Here is a 25202-nt window from a genome sequence, read left to right on the forward strand (position 1 = left end):
GAAACCGAAAGAAAAGCACCTTCTTTGCAGCAGACTAAAGAGAGACTTTTATATAATAAATCTTTTTTTCTGGAAAAACAGCAGAATACTGTTTTTAATGTCCAGGCGGAGAAACAGTCCACTAAACACCATGAACAACTAAGGTGGCAAGGCATGTCAGAAAGAAAGAGAAAAATCTCCAGAAAATAAGCTTACAGACATAGAAATATGCGACTTAAATGACAGAGAATTCAGGATGGTACTTCTGAAAAACCTCAGTGAGTTCCGAAACGAGTCATATCAACAATTTCAGGAATTGAAGAAATAACTAGGTGAGCTGAGCAAGGAGATTAAAAACCTCAAAAAGAGCAGACTAGATCTTCTGGAGATAAAACACACACACACACACACATACACACACACACACACACACACATACACACACACACTGCAAGAGTTGAAAAATGAAATAGCAAGACTGGGAAATGGAGTCAACCAAATGAAGCAAAAAATCACTGATATCGAAGACAGAAATCAAAAAAAAAAATAAATCAGAAGGAACAAGAGAGAAACGTGAAAATGAAAGTATGAAAAATAATTAAAGAGAAATACAAGAACTAGCTGATACCATTAGGAGAGGAAACATAAGAATAGTGGGCATTATCAAAGGCAAGGAAAAGGAGCAGGGACTAGAAAGCATTTTCAGACAAATAGTAGATGAGAATTTCCCAAATTTAAGGAATAAGCTAGAGCTTGGAATTCAAGAAGTCAATAGAACACCTAATTATCTCAACCCAAAAAGACCTTCACCAAGACACATTGCACTAAAGATATCAAAAATCAACGACAAAGACAGAATTCTCAAGGCAGCCAGGGAGAAGACGACGGTAACTTATAAAGGAAAATCCATTGGATTATTATCAGACTTCTCAGCACAGACCTTACAAGCCAGAAAAGAATGGAATCAAATATTTAAAATATTAAGTGAAAAAAACTACCAGCCTACAATAATGTATCCAGCTAAGCTCTCCTTTAGATAAGAAGGGGAAATAAAGACCTTTCCAGACATACAAAAAATGAGGGAATTCTCCACTATGAGGCCTACATTACAGGAAACACTGAAAGGGGTCAGCTCACCTAAAACAAAATGACAAAAAGAATACATAATTAGGAGTAAGGTGATTATCAGGAACATAGAAGCAGAGGAGTGCATTCCTTACTAAGAACAGGGCATTATAAGCTTAAATAATAAGAGAATTGCTATAGCAAGATAATAATGAACGTTCAGCATACATAGGGACAAATTGAGATAACAATGATTGAAAAGGGGAGGATTCAAAGATCCAGATTCACAAAGGGGAATGGAGATAAGGCACAGGCAGAAGAAAATGGACGACAGTATATATATATATAACTATCTTCTTCATATTTGTAATGGTAACCACACACCACAGATTCAGAACTTAAGTTTATAATGTAAAAAAAGGACCAGAGGGAAAATCCACAAAAGCCAACCAAAATAAAGAAAACAGAAACACAAGGACAAGGAAGCAATGAAAATACTGTGCTACCAGAAAGCAAAGGATAAAATGGCTGTAAGAAGACCTCATATTTCAATAATCACCCTAAATATAAATAGACTGAACTCACCAATAAAAAGGCAAAGAGTTGCAGAATGGATCAAAAAACAAAACTCAACCATATACTGCCTCCAGACAAATATATACTCAAAGTGAAAGGATGAAAAATGACATTTCAAGCAAATGGCATTCTGCGAAAAGCAGGAGTAGAGGTACTAACATCGGACGAAATACACTACAAAATAAGAAAGGTAAAGAAAGATACGGAGGGACAATTCATATTGATAAAGGGACTCATCCATCAAAAAGACATAACATTTATTAATATCTATGCTCCCAATCAGGGAGCCCTGAAATATATAAAGCAATTACTAAAAGAACTAAAGAGAGAAACAGACCAAAACACTATCATAGTAGGAGACCTAAATACCCCATTGTTGGATATGGACAGATCATCCAAACAGAAAATCAATAAGGAAATAACATCCAAAATGACACATTACAACAACTGGACATAAATGACATATACAGCCTCACATCCCAAAACAACTGCTTATACAATCTTCTCTAGTGCACATGGAATATTCACATACTGGGACACAGAGATAGTCTCAACAAATATAAGAGGGTTGAAATCATACCAACCATATTCTCTGATCATAATGTTTTGAAACTAGAGATCAACTGCAAAAAGAAATTAGGAAGAACCACAAATACATGGAGATTAAACAACATGCTACTGAAGAAAACCTGGGTCAGAAAAGAAATAAAAAAGAGAGATCAAGAGATACATAGAAACGAATGATAATGATAGTACAACATATCAAAACTTTTGGGATACAGCAAAAGCGGTCATAAGAGGAAAGTTCATATTATTACAGGCCTATCTCCAAAAACAAGGAGTTCAAATAAACAACCTAAAGCTTCATCTTAAAAAACTAGAAAAGGAAGAACAAATGAGGCCTACAGTCAGCAAAAGGAAAGAAATCATCAAAATTAGAGCAGAAATAAATGAAATTGAAAACAAAACAACAACAACAAAAAAAACAATAGAAAAAATAACACAACATAAAGCTGGTTCTTTGAGAAGGTTAATAAAATTGACAAACCCCTGGCTAAACTCACTAAAGAAAAGAGAAAGGACACAAATAAACAAAATCAGGAATGAAAGGGGAAATAATGACTGACATCGCAGGAATACACAGGATCATGTAAGAATACTATGAATAAATATATAACACCAAATTTAATAACCTAGAAGAAATGGAACAGTACTTAGAAAAATACAATCTTCCTACACTGAATCAAGATCTGGAAAATCTAAATAGACCGGTTAGCAGTATGGAAATTGAAAGAATCATCAAAAACCTACCAAAAAGTAAAAGTCCAAGACCAGATGGCTTCACCAGTGAATTCCACCAAACATACAAAGAAGATTTAATACCTATTCTCCTCGAACTCTTCCAAAGACTCAAAAAGGAGGCAATACTTCCCAACTAATTTTAAGGCCAATATTACTCTGATACCAAAAACTGCTAAAGATAATACACACAAAAAAAAGAAAACTACAGACCAATATCTCTCATGAACACAGATGCAAAAATCCTAAAGAAGATACTAGCAAACTGAATACAGCAACATATTAAAAAGATTATACATCATGATCGAGTGGGTTTCATCCGAGGGGCAAGGGATGGTTCAATATAGGCAAATTGATTAATGTGATACACCACATAAACAAATTAAAAAAATAAGAATCATATGATCATATCAATAGATGCAGAAAAAGCCTTCCACAAGATACAGCATCCATTTATGATCAAAACACTTAACAAAATTGGTATAAAAGGAAAGTACTTTAACATAATAAAGGCCTTCTATGACAAACCCTCAGAAAACACTATACTTAATAGTGAAAAACTAAAAACTTTCCCTCTAAAATCAGGAACAAGGCAAGGCTGTCCACTATCAGCACTGTTATTCAATATAACATTGGAGGTCCTAGCGAGTGTAATCAGACATCCAAATAGGAAATGAAGAAGTCAAACTGTCACTAGTTGCAGATGATTCTCTATACAGAAAACCCTAAAGACTCCACAAGAACATTACTAGAAACAATAAGCAAATACAGTAAAGTTTCTGGATACTAAATCAGTGTTCAAAAATCCATAGTGTTCCTATATTCTAATAATGAAGTGTCAGAAAAAAAAGTGAAAAAAAATAATTTCTTTTGCAATTGTAACAAAAAGAAGAAAATACCTAGGTATAAATTTAACGAAACATGTGAAGGACCTATATAATGGAAACTACAAGACCCTATTAAAAGAAATCAAAGAAGATACAAAGAAATGGAAAGATATTCCTTGTTCTTGGATTGGAAGAATCAACAGAGTTAAAATGACCATATTACCTAAAACATTATACAGATTTACTGGAGTCCCCATCAAAATCCCATTGGCATTTTTTAAAGAAATACAACAAAAAGTCATCAGATTTGTATGGAAGCACAAAAGACTCCGAATTGCCCAAGCCATCCTGAGAAAAAAGAAGAAGGCTGAAGGCATCACTCTGCCCGACTTCAAATTATAGTACAAAGCAACAGTAATCAATGGCATAGTATTGGCAGCAAAACAGACACACAGACCAGTGGAACAGAATTGAGAGTTCATAAGGAAACCCATATTTAAATGGGCAAATAATTTTTCACAAAAAAAGCCAAAAGCATACGATGGAGAAAGGAAAGCCTCTTCAATAAATGGTGCTGGGAAAACTGGAAAGCCACCTGCAAAAGAATGAAACTAGACTGTTGTCTATCACCACACACCAAAATTAACTCAAAATGGATTAAGAACCTGAATATAAGACCTGAAACAATAAAATGCATAGAAGAAATCATAGGAACTAAACTCAAGGACCTTGGACTTAAAGAGGATTTTATGAATTTGACCTCAAAGGCAAGGGAAGAAAAGCAGAAATAAATGAATGGGACTACATCAAACTAAAAAGCTCCTGCACAGCAAAAGTAACCATTTACAAGGTAAAGAGACAACCATCCGAATGGGAAAATATATTTGCAAGCAACGTCTCCGATAAGGGCCTAATATCCAACATATCCAATAAACTCATACGATTCTGTTATTGTTATTACAACAAAAAAACAAATGACCCAATCAAAAAATGGGCAGAGGACCTATACAGACACTTCTCCCTAGAGGACATACAAATGCCAACAAATTTATGAAAAGATGCTCAACATTGCTAGATATTAGGAAAATGCACATCAAAACCATAATGAGATACCATCTCACACCTGTTAGAATAGCTATAATCAACAGGGTAAGCAATAACAAATGTTGGAGAGGATGCAGAGAAAAAGGAACTCTCATACACTGCTGGTAGGACTGCAAATTGGTACAGTCACTATGGAAAACAGTATGGAAGTTCCTCAAAAAACTAAGAATTGATCTAGCATGTGATCCAGCAATCCCTCTACTGCGTATTTACTCCAAAGACTTGAAAACCCATATTTGAAAAGATATTTGCACACTGATGTTCATAGCAGCATTATCCACAGTGGCCAGGACATGAAAGAAACCAAAGTGTCCTACGATAGAGGATTGGGTTGGCTAAAGAAGCTGTGGTACATATATACAATGGAATATTACTCAGCCATAAGAAGAGATGAAATACTGCCATTTGCGACAACATGAATGGATCTCGAGATAATCATGCTAAGCGAAATAAGCCAGATAAAGTTGAAAATCACATGATATCACTTATATGTGGGATATAAACTTAAAACCAAAAAATGAACAGGACAAACAAATAGAGACTCATGGACATGGACAATGAACTAGTGATTACCAGAGGGTAGGGGGTGGGAGATGAGGGGGAGGTAGATGGTGTAAGGGGGTCAAATATATGGTAGCTGAAGGAAACTGTACTTTGGGTGGTAAACATACAATAGAATATATAGATGTCAAATTATAATGTACATCTGAAAATTATATAATTGTATTAACCAATGTTACTCCAATAAATTTAATTAAAACAAAAAAAAAGAAAAGAAAAAAATTTTAAAAAATCATTGTCTTTAAAAAGAAATGTAGATCGAAAGAGACTAAAATAGAGACTCAACAGCCAAATATAATATGTGAACCTTGACTGGATCAAGTTTAAAAAACAGCTATGAAAGATACTTTGGGGACAACTAGAAATTTTGTACGTGTATATATAGATTCTATGTATATATAAGTATATGTACACATACACAGCTGGGGGGACAAAGCCAATATGGCAAAATGTTAACAATTAGAGAATCTAAGTGAAGGATATATAATATTTGAAATTCTTTAAACAAAAAGTTGGAAGAAATAAGTTAGAAAGTAATACATACCATGGCAGTTCTAGACTTGATAAACCAGTCAAATCTAAACTGAGGGGCATTCCGTACACACTGTCTTAATTCTTCATACACGTTTTCTCTATCAAAGCCCATTTTGTGTAACATACAGATCAAGAATCTATCTTCTTCCTCAGTATAGTTCTTTCCTTTGCTGGTTCCATACTGAATACGTAACTGATGAAATGGAGCCTTGTATCTTGCAATCTGTGGATTTAAACAAAACAGTGCTTTTAACTAAATATGCAGTAATAAATAAAAGCTAATCACCATACTAATTAAAACAATCTAATAATATTTTGACAATTATGAAATATAGTACCTTGGCATCCAGGGCTTTCTTGATACTGATCCTTCGCTGGATTCTTGCTTCTCCTCGTTCAATTTGAGCCATAATTTTCTCAATATCCTGTAATTCACTGCAACGTTCCCAAAATACAGCTGAAAAACAGTTATTACTTTACAATATTATCCTCTTAAGCAAATGAATCCAAGGAACCGTAGAATAAAGAATTAACAAGAGACAATACAGTAAAATTATACGTTTAAAATCAAGATTCAGATTCATATGTAATATGTTCAATTACTAAATATCCCTAACTTTTCAATTAAAAGATCTCAACAAGAAAGTTTTAGGTTAGTGAGTTTCCATTCTGAAATATTATGGCATTTTTAATCATCCATCTCAAATGACTAGGATTTCAAAAGATACTACAGATATTGATTTGTTATGCTTTTAAAATTTTTTTTATTTTTCAAATACGGTTGGCATACAATATTATATTATTAGTATTGGGTGTACAACATAGTGATTAGGCATTTATATAACTTACAAAGTGATTACCCCAATAAATCTAGTACCCATAGTTATTAGAGTACTATTGACTATATTCCTTATGCTGTACTCTACATCCCCACGACTATTTTGAAACTACCAATTTGTACTTCTTAATCCTTTCTCCTTTCATGCTTTTATTCAAACATGATATAGAAGGAACCGAATACATAAAATGAAACAGGAGAGAGGTGACCATATAAACTTAGAGAACTTAGCTTCCTAAGCAAGCATAAACAAAAACAAAATCATCATTAACAGATTATTCAAACTTCCTATGAAGCAGCAATTTCTACTGGAACTGTTGCTTCAGCTTTAAAACTATTCACTGATCTTACAATATTTTCAATGACCAGTGGCTTGTTTTTAAAACTTGGAATAGCCTTTTCTCTAAAAACAAAACACCAAGTCACCTAAATTTTATAAGTGAGCTAAATAATCTGGCTGCATTAATATGTCACATCTTATGACTTCAGTGAAAGGCCTTTTAATGACACACTTTGCATTCTCAAAATTTTCATTTTTGGAGGCTATCAAAAAAGGAATGTTAGCACTCTGGTTTTTATAAGCACCTGTGTTCATCTATTTATTCTCTCAGTTATTCATTCAATACAAATTTAAATGCCTGCTATGTAAAAGATACTCATGAATAGCCAATTGCACACATTTCTTCTTTTATTGCAACCAACTACATAAACCCATTCCAATATCCTCACTCTCTGACAGAATCCCAATTAAGCTGTCCTGAGCTAGTCATTCCACCAAACCTGGTATCGAATTTGAGGGGACATCTGACATATCTTTCTGAATCACTTGTTTCTTGCCACTCCATATACACTCATGCTATTTTGAAGAAAATTCTACTTCAGAAAATCTCTGCACATATCCTTTTGTACTCTTCATTGAAATCTTGCTGCAAAAAAAATTTTCTCTCTCTCATCTATTTTTCCCCTCTCTAAGCCCCTAAATGCCCTAAGCTTATGTGATAAAGCTTAATTAAGATTAATAGTAATGTTACGCTGGCATCAAGGAAAAGGAAGTTCATAAACTTGATTTATATTACACAGAATAAAAACTCAATATATTCAGCCTCTAACGTCCCTGGTAATCAATAGTAGACTCTTTCATATTTCCAAAGAAAAAAGAAGTATCTATTCTCTAATTAAACCTGGATTTTTTCAGGCACTAGCACTACAGATAATTTAAGAGCTGTTCCTAACCTGTATTAATCTTTGGTATATTTATTAGTATTGTAATGTTTTCTTCCTACTATTTTTCATTGCAAAAAATAGAATTTGAGTTGTTAAGCTAAATAGGCTTTGAGGGGTAAGCATAAAAACCTAACGCTACTTTGTAATATTGCTTCTGTGGGGAAAAATGAATTCTAAACAGCCAATATTCAGACTAAATTTGAGAGCTCACCTATTTGAAAGTTTTAAACTTCTTGTTCTAGGTTGGATATGCTGTGACATGGGAATTATATTATCTCCAGATGCTTCAGCAGCTAATCTAGTTCTGGTCAAAACCAAATACACAGCTGAGTAAGAGAGGGAGATGATTCTAGCATCTACTAACAGATTTATTCAAGCAGTCTTTTTAGATCTACTCCAGGGTGCCTAGAGTTAATGGGATCCATTGGACCTGCTTGGAGTTGAAAGGCATGACGAGGGTTTCTGAAGATCTAAAAGGGCCTGTTAGGAATTCTGTACTTCAAGGATGACCTATAAAGACAATAATACAATCCACTGAACTAGAAATCTCAGACTTGACTTGCCCAGTAGAGTACCAAATTCTAGAGGTGGGAAAGTGGAAAACTTATTTTATACTATACACAAAAACTGTCTCAAAATGAATTAGACTTGAGCATTAAGACCTGAAATCATAAAATGTTCATCCAAGAACCACCCTTGTTTCATCAGGGCTTTACATGGCTCCATCAGCTAAATGATAGAGACAGTAGCAGTCACTTCGTTTTGATAAATCTTATAATCTTTTCATAGAAATACGATTATATTTTATACTTTCACACTTTATTCATAAAAATTTAAAAGATCTCTGAATTAAATTGACACTAAAGAAATGAATAAGGTTACAATTAAAACCATGTTTGAAGTTATATACGAACCTGAATACTCTATGACCTCCTCAGGGGATTTGCCTTCCACCTCTCGAGCTATATTATCAATGTCGTCTCTTCCATATTTTTCATTAGCTTTAACAAACTGGTTAAAATCTCGCTTAGTCCAGTTTGTGAATCCCTGTGAAAAAATTAAATATCATCAATCAAGGTTAAATTAGTAAGTCCATTTATTATTCTATTTTTTCCATACAACAGTAGATTAAAACAGTTTAAAAGATTTAAAACGTTCCTCCTCATAAAATTCCAAGTTTTTTTATGTTGGAATCAACACTTGAGTGAGCATTATTTATAAAAATAACTGCTTTTCTATCATGAAGAGAATGTACTTCTCTCCAAATACTAAAAACTGATTTATAGTTCTAAGATACTGTAGTTTTAAATTCCACATTTTATAGATGCCTACTACATTCAAATACAAATGCATTAAAATAAAAGTGCTACTATAAATGCTGAAGTCCTGATATTCCAGAACTTCAGTGGGTTTTTTAGTGTATATCTTTATTATTTTTATTTTTCAATTACAATTGACATTCAGTATTAATTTAAATTAGGCTCAGGTGAAGAGCTTAGTGGTTAGATATTTATATAATTTAAAAGTAATCTCCCTGATTAGTCTAGTATCCACCTGACACTGTGTGTGTGTGTGTGTGTGTGTGTACATAAATAAAAGTTTTTACAAATAAAAGTTTTACAAATAAAAGTATATACAAATAAAAGTTTTTACAAATAAAAGTATATACAAATAAAAGTTTTCTTTTATTTGATAAATGTTTGCTTCTTCCTTTTGATTGCTTCTCTGTGTTTGTTTCTATGTATTAGGTAGGGCTCCTATATCTCCTAATAATAAAAATAATATATATCTGTTCCCATGTATATTAATTTAAGGGAGGAATGTGGATGCATTAAATAAAAAAAATCATGGAGGGCAGAAAAGAAAATTTTGTAGTTCCTTATATCATTCCAAATACATAAGTGACTTCCATTCAAAATTATATTCACAAAAAGGATTTCTATAAACAGATTTTTATTGGGCCTGCTCAATTTATTTACTAAAAGACACACGAGTTTAACCAGTGTTTTAAAACTCTTTGGCATTATTAGCATGTCTATGAAGTCACAAGACCAAGAATTTGTTTTCCACTTCTCATGTCCCAACCCACATAAATGTGATACCCTTGATAATGCACAACTCTATCCCTAGCCTTCAGTTGATAAAGATTTCAGATGACTCACATTTTGTTCCTTTGTACTGCCATGAGTTTTTAATCATGGATACCTCAATTTATGACAAAGGTCAATTAATTTATGACAAAGGAGTCAAGAATACAGATGGGAAAAGGACAGTCTCTTCGATAAATGGTGTTGGGAAAACTGGACAGTCACAAGTTAAAGAATGAAATTGGACTACTATCTCACACACAAAAATGGTCCCAAAATGAATTAGACTTGAATGTAAGACCCAAAACCATAAAACTCCTAGAAGAAAACAAATAGTAAGCACCATGAGATAGGTCTTGGAGATGATTTTTGAATCCGACAACAAAAGCAAAAGCAACAAAAGCAAAATTAAGTGGAACTCCATCAAAATAAAAAGCTTCTGCACAGCAAAGGAAACCATCAACAAAAATAAAAGGCAACCTACTAAATGGGAAATATATTTGCAAATTATATATCTGATAAGGGGCTAATATGCAAAATACAAAGAATTCATACAATTCAATAGCAAAAAAAAAAACAAACAATCTGATATAAAAATGGCAGAAGATCTGAACAGACATTTTTCTAAAGAAGACATATAGATGGCCAACAGGTACATGATAATATGCTCTACATCATTAATCATCAGGGAAATGCAAATCAAAACCATAATGAGATTATGACCTCACACCAGTTAGAATGGCTATTATCAAAAAGACTAGAAATAACAAGTGTTATCAAGGATGTGGAGAAAAGGGAACCCTTGTGCACTGCTGGTGGAAATATAAATTGGTGCAGACACTATGAAAAACGATATAGACTTTCCTCAAAATGATCCCACAATTCCATTTCTGGGTGTTTATCAAAAAAATAAAATAAAATCAGTAATTTGAAAAGACATATGTGCCCCTAAATATCTCCATTTTGTTCTTCTGGAGTTTTCTTTTATTTGATAAATGTTTGCTTCTTCCTTTTGATTGCTTCTCTGTGTTTGTTTCTATGTATTAGGTAGGGCTCCTATATCTCCTAATCTTAGTAGAGTGGCTTTATGTAGTAGGTGTCCTGTGGGGCCCAGTGGCAGTTTCCCTGGTCACCTCAGTAGGGTACTCCAGGTGTCACTTTTATGGGATGTGTGTACCTTTCTGTTGTAGTTGAGCCTTGGTTGCTGTTTGCAAGTCAATGGGAGGTATTCACCCTCAGGCTAATTGGTTGTGAGGACTGGCCATGACTACAGTGAAGGAGCTGTTGTGCAGGGGCTGACTCTACAGAGCAGGATTCGCTTTAGCAGGGATCTGGTGCCTGCCCTGTCTGCCCTTTGTATGTGCTGTTTGTGGAGGTGGTCTAGTGGTGCTCCAGTGTGGTCTGAAGCTGATCATAGAGTGTATTGGTTCTGAAATCTCTCTTAAGAGGGGCATTGTTGCTGGCCAAGGTCAGCTGCTGCCTGTGCCCTTCCCAGGGCCACCTGGTATAAACTATAAGGTGATATGAAGATGGTAGCCACTTGTGCTGGGCCTGGAGGTGCCTGGAAAAGGCTCAGCTACAAACAGGCCGGCTGCTGCTAGTGACAGGCTTGGGGCTACTTAGCAAGAGGTACAGGGCATGCTGTAGCCAGATGTTGCTTATTTGGGATTTGTGAACCTTTGAGAGATTTTAGGAAAGTTCTCAGCATGAGCCAAGATAGGCTGTTTGTATAGAAAAGCCACTGGAAGCAGCTCAGGTGGATCCACAAGCTGAGTGGGGCGGGGACTCAGGGAATCACCAGGGTAGGACTAACAGAGTTTGCCAAGTTGATAGAGAATCAGATATGGTGCCCACCTGCATCTGCACCTGAATAATGGGAGGGCTCAACAAAGGAACAATGGCTTCTGCCAGCACTTCTGAGAGAAAGGTGCCCATGCAGCCTTTGTCTCAAAGCCAGACAATTCATTTTCTCCCTATTTGTCCCTGGTGCCTTTCAAGCTGCTGTTCCAGTGCTGGAACTCAACATAATTGAGTCCGTCAGCAAGTAAGTCCATATGCAGGCCCTAAGAGGAACACCTGGGGTCCAGCAGCCCTCCATCTCATTCAGCAACAATCTTTGCCTCACAGGTAGAAGTCATGGGGACTTCTCTTCCCCACACTGGAACCTTGAGCTGGAGAGCCTGTTGTTGGGCTGGGACCCCTAACTCCTCAGGGGGGACCTATGAAGCCAAGATACCCTTCCTAAATTTTAAACACCACATGCCAGCATGGGACCTGCCCAATTCCACATCTCTGGCCTCTCTACCAGTATCAAGGTGACTTATTCTGTATATTCTTAATTATAGGACTTATGTTCAGCTAGATTTCAGGTGACTCCCAGCAGTGATTGTTATTTTGTAGTTTAGTTGTAAATTTGATGTGTTCCTGGGAGGAGGCCAGCACAGCATTTACCTATTCTGCCATATTGACCATAAGCCTTCTAATTCTTCAAAACTATTAGCTTTTATTGTACAATGATCACCTTAAAAAGTTTCAGAAATCGAGGGCAAAAATGGTGTAAATGACAGAAGCTTTGTTCATTCCCTCTTGCAATCACATCAAAGGTGTGACAGAAACATGGAGCAAAAGCAAGCGGAGTCGCCTGAGATCTAGATGAACAGAAGCCCCACAACTAGGGAGGGGAAAAAAAAAACATCAATCTGCATGGTAGAAGGTAGGAGGGGGCAGAGATGTTAGGCTGCCTGGTCCCAAGCAGCTGAGTGGAACAGAGGCTACAGCAACGGCAGATACCTCTTAAAGCAGCCGTTTCCATGAGTGTACTTTCACAGCAATGGACTTGCTCACTCTGAGCACCAGAGCAAGGTCACCAGCTCAGGGTGTAATAGGGATTTATGGAGTAACAATGAGTTGTTAGAATGAGGGCCGAAGGCAAGATTCTCTCTGTATAGGAGTGTGGGTGGTATCCATAGTTCCTCTGTTGAACTCCCCTCTCACAGTACACAGACTCAGCGCTGCCATGGCAGAGACCTCATCGAACTGGATAACAGAGGTTGCCCTGCCCAGAGGATTCCCTGAAACTCCGCCACCCCAAACTCACGGCCCCACCCAAGCCACATCCAGGTGTGTCCTCGGCAAGTCAGGTGCCCCTTGTTTAGCAGTGTCAAGACACACTGGTGGCAGCTGGCCTCGGTTTCTGGTATGGCCTCTTGACACAACTATAAGCACAGAATCTGGGGGTGCTTGCTGAATCTCAACAGGTGGACCCAGAGGGGCAGAGGCTAAACCCTTCTCAGGATTGTGCCACTGGACACCTACTACACAAAGCTGCGCTAATATGACCAGGAGACTTAGAAGATTTGCTTAATACACAGAAACAGACAGAGAAAGGCAGCCAAAATGGGAAGACAAAGAAACCATACAAGAAAACATAACAGAGATCCAGGAATAATGGAGTCAAGCAATCTAACAGATGCAGAGTTCAAAACACTGGTTATAAGGATGTTCAATGAACTTATGGGAAGTGTAGATGAATTCAGTGAGAACTTTAAGAGATTAAAAAACATAAAAATGGAATTGGAAATTATAAAAGGGAACCAGTCAAAAATGAAGAACACATTATCTGAGATTAAGAGTATATTAGAGGGAGTAAACACAGTGGATAAAGAAGAGGATCAAACTGCCAATATAGAGGATGAGGAAGCCAAAGACACTCAATTGGAATGGCAAGAAAAAAGAAGCCAAGACTATAATAATAATTTAAGGAGCCAATGGGACACAATTAAATGTAAAAATATCCATGTCATAGGGGTACCTGAAGGAAAACAAGACGTTGAACAGCTATTTAAAGAAATAACGATGGAAAACTTCCCTAACCCGGTGAAGAAATAGACATACAACCCTAGGAAGTGCAGAGTCTCAAGAAAGAGGACCGCAAAGACACCCAAACAAAGATACATCATAATTAAAATGTCAAAGGTTAAAGACAAAAAGAGAATCTTAAAAACAGCAAGAGAAAAGCAGTTAGTTACCTACAAGAGAGCACCCATAAGACGGGCAGCTGATTTCTCAAAAGAAACTGCAGGACAGAAGGGCTTGGCACAAAATATTCGACTTCATGAAAACCCAGGATCTACAACTAAGAATACTTGATCCAGCAAAGCTATCATTTAGAGTCCAAGGACAGAAAAGAGCTTCCCAGACAAAAATAAGCTAAAGAAATTTATCAACACCAAGCCAGTATTACAGGAAATGCTGCAGGGACTTCTTTAAGAAGAAAAAACATGTATCAAAACATGAATAAAGAATGGTAATAACTACATTCCTATCAACAAGTACCTCAAATGGAAAAGAATTAAGTGCTCCAGCCAAAAGATAGAGTGGTTAAATGGATAAGAAAGCAAGACCCCTACATATGCTGCCTACAAGAGACTCGCTTCTGATTAAAGACACACAGAGACTAAAAGGAAGTGGATGGAAAAAGATATTGCCTTGATGGACCTATAGGGTATTGTGCTGAATGAAATGGGTTGGATAGAGAAAGACAAATATCACATGATTTCACCTACATGTGGAATCTAAAGAACAAAAGAAACAAGAACAACAAAAGCAGAAATAAACTCAGATGCAGAGAATATTTTGAGGGCTAATAGATGGGAGGAGGGTTGGGGGGACAGTGAAAAAGGCAAAGGGTTTAAGAAGTACATATGGATAGTTGCAGAACAGATGTGGAGATGTAGAATGTAGCATGGGGAAGATGGTTAATAATGTAATAAATATGTAAGGGAGAAAAGCGGCACTAGATTTAGTGGGGTGATCACTTTGTGGGTTATGTGGATCTCTGATCACTATGCTATACAACCGAAACTGGTATATTATTGCATGCTAACTATAATTGAGATAAACTCATTGAATTGTACAATGTAAATATAAACAATAATAAATATAATTGTCTATTATATTTCAATAAAGCTGGAAAAAAATTAAGAAAAAAGTTTCAGAAATCTCTCATCATTCGTTGTATTAAAGTTCTTCCCAAGAAAGTACGAAAGGCATTTTGAAAATTATGAAATTATTCCACAAATAATTTCATAAATAATTTCAGGACAGTTCGCATCACTCAACAATGTATATTTAAATTTTCAAGAATATGCTAGTAATTTTTGTGTATCAGTATTCATATGTAGATTAATTGGCCTAATTATAATTGATTAAATACATGTCTTTTTAATAATGGACACCTATATTTCACATTTTTGTATTTCCAAAAGGGTGTATTCTGTGAAAGAAATAAAAAAAATAGAGATATTTGGTCTAAACATATACAAAATAGCCCTGGGTTTTATTAGTGTGTCCAGTCAGGGTACTGAGCCCATACAATAAAAATTAAGTGATATATTTTCTTTTTACTATTGGTTGACTAGAATTATTTCAGCCACTTTAAATATTTTACTTGTGTGAGGAGTTTTTCCTTTTCTTCAGTCTCTTCTGCTGTAAGAGGTTCAGCTCCATCAATCTTTTTTTGCTCCTCTCTTTGAGCCACAGCTTGATTTGGGATATCAGGGTTCCTTGGGACCTATAAATCAAGAGATGAGTTATGAATAAACTGTTGAGAAAAATTAATTAAGAGTATATATACATGTATCAATTTTTAAAGTTATCTCAACAGTAAACACCTTAAAGTCATACCAGAATGACATATGATCTTCTCCACATTCCTACTTCCATGATATTACCAAAATAAAAAAATTAAGTGTGCCACATGGCATTTGAGAGTTAAAATAAATTGCTAAGTGCCACATTATATTCTGGATTTAATTATATTGTGGAACAAAATATATCCTTATAATATTGTAATACATGGTAATAACAGTAATATCATCATACCCAGCACCAACATTATACAATAAAATATCAAGGTGAGAAGAAACAAAAAGTTTGGCAGTACAAAAAGAGCCCATATTCACCCATCAATATAGACCAGGGTAGAGAAGTACACCTGAAAATTACATCCAACACTCTGATCAGTTCATAGTGCAAAAAGAAAGGAGTGCTTTTATTGCCTGCCAGGGTATGGAAAGGGAGAGCATCTTCACATCAAATGCAAGAAGTCGAGAAGAAGTGACAGGATAATGGAGAAGCAAGAAAAAAAAAAGATAATATATATAAGAGGGTAGGAGTAGCAGAGTAAACACAGAGCTGTGATAAGACCCACAGTCCAGGGAAAAAGACTACAGTAGCAGTGGCCAACAGAAATTATAGTGTTCTGGATACAGAGCTGCAAATATACTCACAATTAAGGAGGAGAGAGTAAAAGTTCAAAAGAATGAGGACAGAAGCTTAGCTCTCCAAGGAAGCAGTCAGTCACCTCAATCTCAAAACTGTAGCCCCAGGGGCCTCAGCGTGTCACAGTGAACACAGACAACCAGGACAATTCAGCAGTGTGGAGCGGCATTTATTTGTATGGAATGACAAAGTAATCGTCACTCAGCCCAAAGCCTCACATCATTTCTGTGTGCGTCTGCAGAGATGATGCAGCGCATTAAGAGGTCAGGTACATAACTTGTGTAGTACATTTTACAGCATGCCTTTACATGCAAAAAGAAAAGGGTTGACAGTAAATCTTCTACTGTTTAGAAAGTACACCTATCATAAATGACTCATTCCCTCTATGCGTATCATCAGATGATTTTATTACAATGTAATTATAATACATATTATAGTATATTTTTCTAATTTTGACATTAGAAATGAGAAATATATATATATATTTCATACTTTGAAGCTATATCACTGTAGCCTAAAAATAAATATTTTTGAAAACTATTACATCCAACAGTTGTTTAAATATAAAACCTACTAACTAGGCATTAAAAAGAAATAACCAAAAAACAGGCTCATTTGTAATCTTCAATACCAGGCAAATTATTAAGTATTGACTAAATGTCTATCATGTCTGTAGCACTACGATAGGTATTCACTGAAACACAAAAGTAGTGGACAAGAACCTTGCCTGTAGGGAGCTAGTTGTGGAATTTTGAGCTGTACCTTAAGAACTCAAAGGATTTAGGGAGATGGACAGAAGGGAAAGAAAATTCTAGGCAGGAGAAATATGAGGAAAAAACATAAAGGCAGAAATGGGCGGGAAAGAGCACACAGGGTTTATGCTGAGAATGGATAAGAAACAAGGGCAGGTGGAGACAGATTTAGAGGGCCTTCTGAAACTGCACAGTAGGCAACAGTAAAGCACTGGAGATTTTTGAACAAGGGAATATAGTCAAAACATAGTGTTTTCACCTTTAAGCCTTGTGCTGGATGGATTGAAGTAGAGAAGTGACTAGAGGCAAGTGAACCAGCTAAACTATTGTAATCTAAAAATGATGTATGATCACCTGGACTAGGACGATGGCAAATGGAAATAGAAAAGATATGCTAAAAATGAAATGTAGGACCAATATGACGTAGATGATAGAGGCTCTGTTCATCCCTCTAGCGACCAAATCAAAGTTGTGACGGAAACAAAGAGCAAGCAGCAAGAAAAATCTCCTGAGATATTGATGAACAAGCCATACAACTAGGGAGAAATCCAAGAAAGCACCCTGCAATGGCAGAAGGTAGGACTAGGCGAGGACACGGGGCTGCCCGGTCTCGAGCGGCTGAGTGAGACAAAGGCTGCGGCAGCATCAGCTGCAGACGCCTCTTGAAGGGGCTGCATCCGTGAGCGGATTTTCGCGGTAACAGACCTGCTTGCTCTGAGCACCTGTGCCAATTCAGCTGCACACAAGGAACACAAGAGACTTACAGGGAAACACTGCCAGAGTGAAGGTCAAGGTGAGACTTGCTCTGTACAGAAGTGCTGGTGGTATACATTGTTCCCTATTGAACCCTCCCAGCTCCTAGTGCACAGGCACAGCACCACCATAACCGTGAGGTCACTGAACTGGATAAGAGAGGTCGCTCCACCCAGAGGATTCCCTGAAACTCTGCCTCCCCAACTCGCGGCCCCGCCCAAGCCACATCCAGGTGTGTCCTTGGCAAGTCAGGTGCTCCTTGCTGAGCCAACCTCAAGACTCACACTGATGGTAGCTGGCCTTGGTTTCCGGCATGGCCTCTTGAGGCAACTATGAGCACAACATCTGTGGATTGCTTGCTGAATCTTAACAGGTAGCCCCAGAGAAGCGGAGGTTTGGGCTAAGTCTGGCCTGCAGCTGAACTCTTCTCAAGATTGTGCCACTGAACACCTACTTCACAAATCCACACTAATAAGACCGGGAGACTTAGGAACTTTGCTTAGTACATAGAAACAGACATGGAAAGGCAGCCAAAATGGGAACACAAAGAAACAGAAACCATATGAGAGAACAGAACAGAGATCCAGATATAATGGAGTCAAGTAATCTAGGCACAGAGTTCAAAACACTGGTTATAAAGATGCTCAATGAACTTTTGGTTAAACTCGGTGAGAAATTCAACAAAGAGATAAAAAAAAAACCCATAAAAATGGAAATGGAAATTATAAAAGGGAACCAGCCTGAAATGAAGAACACATTATCTGAGATGAGAAGTATATTAAATGGAATAAACAAAGGAATAAACAGAGTGAGTAAAGAGGAGGACCAAATGCCCTATCTAGAGGACAGAAAGCCAAGGACACTCAATCAGAATGGCAAGAGATAAGATTCCAAGACTATAAAAATAATTGAAGGAGCATATGGGACACTATTAAGGGTCCAAATATCCATCTGATCGGCATAAGTGAAGAAAATCAAAATGTTGAACAGCTGTTTGAAGAAATAATGATGGAAACTTCCCTAACCTGGTGAAGGAAATGGACATAAAACCCCAGGAAGCTCAAAGAATTCCAAAAATCAGGGATCTAAAGAGGCCCACACCAAGATACATAATTAAAATGCCAAAGGTTAAATGCAAAGAAAGAACATTGAAAGCAGCAAGAGAAAAACAGATAGTTACTTATACAGGAACACCCATAAGACTGGCAGCTGATTTCTCAAAAGAAACTATGCAAGACAGAAGGGCTTGGCACAAAATATTCGACAGGATGAAGACCCGGGATCTACAACTAAGAATAATTTATCTAGCAAAGCTATCATTTAGAGTTTAAGGACAGATAAAGAGCTTTCTAGACAAAAATAAGCTGAAGGAATTTATCACCGTGAAGCCAGTATTACAGGAAATGTTGGAGGGATTTCTTTAAGAACAAAAAACATGTATCAAAAACAGGAATAAAGAATGGTAACAACTACATTCCTATCAATAAGTACCTCAAATGGAAAAGAATTAAGTGATCCAACTAAAATAGTAGATGGATGAAAAGGAAAACAAGACCCCTACATGTTGCCTATAAGAGACTCATGTCAGATTAAAAGACAGACTAAAAGGAAGGGGATGGAAAAAACATATTGCTTTAATGGACCTAGAAGGTATTTAAGTCAGACAGAGAAAGATAAACACTATATCTGAGGAATCTAAGGAATAAAAATAATAAACTAATCAAAAACAGACTCACAAATACAGTGGACAATTTGGTGATGGACAGAGGGGAGGGGCGTTTGGGGGGCTGTGACAATGGGGTGAAGGGTTAAAAAAGTACAAATTAGTAGCTGACAGATGGACATGGAGATAGGGAGCACAGCATAGGGAATACAATTAGAATGAATACGTTGGCTAGCTGAAGGGTCAGGGGAGGGAGGGTGCAATTAGGGGGACCGTTTTACAAACTATATAGATGTCTAGCCAATGTACTGTATACTTGAAACTAATTAAAATAAATAAATTTAAAAAAATGAAATGTAGGCCCAAGCAGGGGTTACTGTCTCCACTAGGCCTGTCACTCAGTTTTTCTTTCCTTGTTCCCCTGCAGCTCCTGGGTAGGCGCTTGCACAGGGACTCAGTGCTGAGACTGTCTAGAAACACAGGGAAAATGGAAAATTCACCATCACCATTGCCAGACGAGCAATTTATGGCTTTGCTCTTTTCTTGAGCTCCCAATATGGCTTCATACTATATCTCATATGGGCTTTTATTCCTGAATTTTGGCTAAACTCCTTAGGCTTAAGCTACTGGCCTCAAAAGTACCAAGCAGTTGCATTCCCTGTCTACCTCCTCATTACTATAGTAATCGGTTATATACTACTATTTGGAATAAACATGATGAGTACCTCTCCACTCAACTCCATTCATACCATCACAGACAACTATGCTAAAAACAATAGCAGAAGAAATACCAAGAAGAGGCCATCCCAGCATTAAGAGATATTTCTATTAGTGAAATAAACCAAATGTTCTTTCTTGTAGCCCAAGAACTTTACACTAAAAACTGAACTGTATGTAGACTAACATTTATTATGTTTTTGACATAATAACTTCGACCATAATTATCTCTCTTACGCATACTCAGTATTGAAATACTTTTTTAAAAAAATGTAAGCTGAACTTCTCTTAGATTAACTTCCATTAATATTGTAAATGTTCTCAAATATTAGTTATTAATTGACAGAATAAAATACTGTATTAAAAATGAAATGCAGCCCAGTGAAAAGCATGATTAAAAATAACTTTTTTCAATAGCTAAATTCAATTTTTAAATTATAGGCATACCAGCAATTCCATTCCTAAGTATTTACCCAAAGAAATGAAACAAATCTACACAAAGACTTTTACACAAATGTTCACAGCAGCTTACTCATAACAGCTAAAAACCAGAAGACAGGCCAGATGTCTATCAACAAGAGAATGGATAAGCAAACTGTGTTATATGTTTATAATGGAACAGTACTCATCAATTAAAAAAAGGGTAAACTATTGATGATAACACAAATCTCGAAAACAGTATGCTAAGTAAAAGAAGCCTTACACATATGTATGATTCCATTTACTTGAAATTGTAGAACAAAAAAAAATACTAATATATGCAGGAAAATAATATCGGAACAATGGTTATGTCCGGGGAACAGATATGGAAATTGACTGGGAACAGACACTCTCTGGGGTGACAGTAATGTTCTATATCTTTATAGGGGTTTCAGCTATGTCAAAGTACATCAAATGATACACCTAAGATTTATACATTTCACTGTATGTAAATTTTACCTTGAAAAAGAATCAAATAATATTGAACTCTGGCTAATGATATGCATGTTGAAGTGTTTCTGGGTGAAATATACTTATGTCTGCAACTTTAAAATGCATGAAAAAATAAGATGAATATCCATTTGATAGAAGGCTGGAGAACTGGACAAATAGATGATAAAACAAATACAGCAAGATATAAATTAGAAAATATATGTGGTGTGTACATGAGTGTTCATTGTACAATTATTTCAGCATTTTTGTATGTTTGAAATGTTTTCATAATAAAATATTTAGAAAAAATTACAGATATAGCTTTAAAAGTTTAATAGAACCCTGAAATTGCTGGTATGCAAAATTATTTTGGCTTCAAGTTTTAATTGAGAAAAACCTCTTTAATCTTAAAATATTTATCAAATATCTTCAAAATTTCTGTCCAACAAACCATATTTTAAAATGAAATATTTCATTTTATGAAATTTTTATGAAGCATTTAATTTTATGACAAAAAGTAGATAATATACCCATACAAAATAAACTCTTTTTTCCTATACAGATATCCCCAATACTAAAATTTTCCACCTTAAACTTCAATAAGAGCAAAATCAGAATATTATGTCATATCCACTACGGATTACTTCCATATCCACTGGTCATATTTTTAATACAGCAAAACTTTAGAATGATTTCATCAATGTCACGTTTACTATTTTAATTCTAGAAGTTACTCATTTACATATAAAGTTTTATACTAGAAATAAGTCAAAATTCCTAAATTCCTGTATCTCCTCCTATAAAATAATCTTAATATTCATCATTTTTAAAAGCTATTCATTTTTTACCTCATGATGTTCTTATCGGCATTAAGCTTCCTGAAGTGATTTCAAAGTGCTATATAAAAGTTAAGTATACAAATTATAGACCAATAGTACTAAACAGATACCTCAAAAGTATTTCAGGTACTATTACTATATGTTTTACTGATGGCTCCACGCAACACTTGACATATAATATACAAAATACAAAATGTTATCTTTCAAAAGGAAACTCCTTGATTACTTCATGGATTTCTAGTTAGACCCTAAGGAATTTGTGATTAAGAGCTGTGTTCCATGGAGAAGTGAAGAACTTTTTTTGTTCTTGTTTCTTAAGAGTTTTATCAAGAATTTCATAGAAATATGGAATGCTAAAGTAAATGTGATGGCCCACAAAAGGAAAGCAGTAACCTGAAATCAGCTCACTGTGTTTCAGTTCTACTATTGCAAAACAGGTGGCCCACAATGACACATTACTAAAACTCACAAAGATTATGGAACTTCCTCAATTTGTCAAATGTTTATATCCATCCCTAAAGAATTTTTTATTGAAGATAAATGTTAGAATGTTCTACAGCTTTATTCACCTTCAAATATGGCAAAACTCTTTCACTCCAGGTCTTAGATTCAATGGAATTTCTAAATACTCTGGATTTTTTTTTTTATTCTGCAATTGAAAATTCAATTAAGTCATCTCTTCCAATATAAAGATTTTAGTGAACTAATGATTAAATGCATTAAGTAACTCCTTTAAGTTGCAAGAGCAATAAAGTTTTTGAATGTCTTACCTGCAACAAGGTCGAAGCTTAGAAGGGAGAACTGGCATATGCACTGCTATCTACCAAGTGCAAAACAACCAATACTTCTTGCACCCTCGAATAAAACAAAACTACAGATCTTATCAGCAATACTGCTGTGACCTTGTTGTGCTGAAAATGGGGGATGGGAACCAAATACAAAATAAAAATGCAAATAAACAGGCCTTCAGGAAAAATGCTCTTTCCCAACTGCTTCAAAAGTATTGAGCCCCTCACTACAGGGGACTCAAAATGGTACTGTGCACCACAGGGTCCTCAGATATAGACAACACCTCTCTGTCCTAGGTTAATAATCATTTAAGCAGAAATGAGGAAGAGGGTCCCTTTTTGAGAACCTAACTGTACATAGAGAATACTAGGTAACTGTACTACAGTGGTTCTGTTCATCTGAGAATAAACTATTGCTCCATTCATTTGTGGCTCTGGTGAGTTTTCTGGAGATATGTGGGGGGTGGAGATCAGTGCTAGATATCTGTGAGAAGACAGTTTAACAGTTATCACATAATCTTTGAAAGGAAACTTTTGCAGATGATTAACATGCCGTGCTCTTCTATCTGTACTCTAAACTCAAACGTACAATCTACCCAATTAAAGTACCCACCTTAGCTCAGGTCTGCAGCTTCTGGTAAAAAACTGAAGAGACAAGGTTCAGAGAAAACTAACATCCAGAATGTATTCTTATTTGTCTTATAAATCCTTGGCTAAACATGCATCCAGAGGATCAAGGCAAGTCTAAGAAGATACAGAGGTAATCCAGATGGGGCTGAAGAGAGTACAGGCTAGGAGTAGAATGGCAAGGAATCGATTCTCACTCCTCCTCCACCACCACAACCACCACACTCTAAGCCACCACTATCTTCTCTCACCTTCACCATTCTCTGTGTCACAGCCACAGTAATCTCTGAAAAATGTAAATCTGATCATACTCGACCACTTATAAGTTGATCTTTAGCAAACTACTCAGGGCAAATTACTCAACCTCTCTGTGCCTCAGTTTCCTCATCTATAAAATAGGGATGTAGTTCCAGGGCTGTTATGAAGATAACGAGCTAATCCTTTTAAATAACTTGGAACAGTAAGCACCATAAGTAAGGACTAAATAAGTAGTCACTATTATTATTTCACCACGCACCTACCCCTCTGTCTTAAAAACATCTCGGTGGGTTTTCCTTTGCTCTAAAGCTAAAGTTCAACCTCATTAATATGACCTATAATGGCTCCACACAATCTCACCTGCTCACCAGCTGCATCTCAAGTCACTCTCCTCCCTCACTACTCCTTGGCAACACTGGCCTTTCAGTTTCTAAAGAGACAATCTTCCTTCTAACTGACTGCAACACCCTTGTACCTGTGTTAAGCTCTTCTCACCCACACCACTTGGCTAATTCCTGTGCATCTCTCTGATTTCAGCTTAAATGACACTTCCTTAGGAACCACTACCTTGATCTCAATGTCCACATTAGATGCCCATGTTATGCTCCCTTATAGCGCCCTTTATAAGTACAAAAACACACAAATAACAATGTCATTACTCTGTTATCTGCTTAACGTCTGTCTCCATTAGAACATAAGTTCCATGCACTGAGAGACCTTGTCTCTTACTCACCACTTTATCCCCAGTGGTTGGCATAGGACCTGACATAGAGGTTTACTCAATAAGTATGTAATAAATGAAAAAAAAAGTCCTCCTTTTGCTCATTCTCCCTCTCCTGTCACTTCTTTCTGAGAGGTGAGGAAAATAATAAGGTGCTACATCATGGATTCCATGCCATCTTCCCATCTGCTCATTCATTCCTTTCCTTTTTTATATTTCCCTCCTTCCTATCACCCTTCACAGTTGCCCCTTCATTCCTCCCTCTTCTAAGTTTTCCTCTCTCCTTCCATCTCCCTCAGTTGGCCACCACCCAGCCAGTCATTGTAAGACCTCACTCCTAATCACAAATTGCCTGTAATGAAATGCACTGTTTACATTAAAACCAGAGCTGTGGCAAGAATGTGGTGGACACTGTATTATCACAGGGAACAGAATTTCAGTATCTGTACAAAGAAGGAGTATAGGCAGTTCTATTAGCAGAGATATTTTTTCTTATTACAGCTACTTGACTACTACTTGGCTCACCTCCCAAACGACATGTCACACCACTGTAAACACAGTCCTTATTTAGGGCTACAGGAAAAAGCAGGTTATGTCACATGCAAAAATAGCCCAGAATGTCTGAGTGGAAAGAGCACAGCATTTGAACATTGAGAACCTGAGTTTGAGACCAGCACCCTTGGCAACTCTTTTAGTTATGTGACCTTGGACAAGCCACGGAACCTCTCTGAACTTCAGTTTCCTCACTCCTATTATATAGAGGTGAATAGCATCTATCTCAGGATTATTGGAAATG

At 36.3% G+C, this 25202-nt stretch overlaps 1 protein-coding gene and 1 pseudogene across 7 annotated transcripts in view; one reads left to right on the forward strand and one right to left on the reverse strand.

Annotated features, from left to right (window-relative positions):
• Positions 1-25202, reverse strand: part of SMARCA1 (SWI/SNF related, matrix associated, actin dependent regulator of chromatin, subfamily a, member 1) — an 85447-nt gene that overhangs the window by 13589 nt on the left and 46656 nt on the right. For all 7 annotated transcript variants that reach the window (XM_023525485.1, XM_011384197.2, XM_011384192.2 and 4 more), the window contains 4 exons: positions 15544-15666; positions 8922-9054; positions 6284-6402; positions 5956-6168 (listed from right to left, as the gene is read on the reverse strand). In XM_023525485.1, coding sequence (XP_023381253.1) covers positions 5956-6168; positions 6284-6402; positions 8922-9054; positions 15544-15666 — 588 coding nt within the window. The remainder of the gene's footprint in view (positions 1-5955; positions 6169-6283; positions 6403-8921; positions 9055-15543; positions 15667-25202) is intronic.
• On the forward strand, positions 20032-20431 carry LOC105308302 (annotated as a pseudogene).

This window comes from Pteropus vampyrus, unplaced genomic scaffold (genome assembly GCF_000151845.1).
Source record: "Pteropus vampyrus isolate Shadow unplaced genomic scaffold, Pvam_2.0 Scaffold566, whole genome shotgun sequence".
Taxonomy (NCBI): Eukaryota; Metazoa; Chordata; class Mammalia; order Chiroptera; family Pteropodidae; genus Pteropus; species Pteropus vampyrus.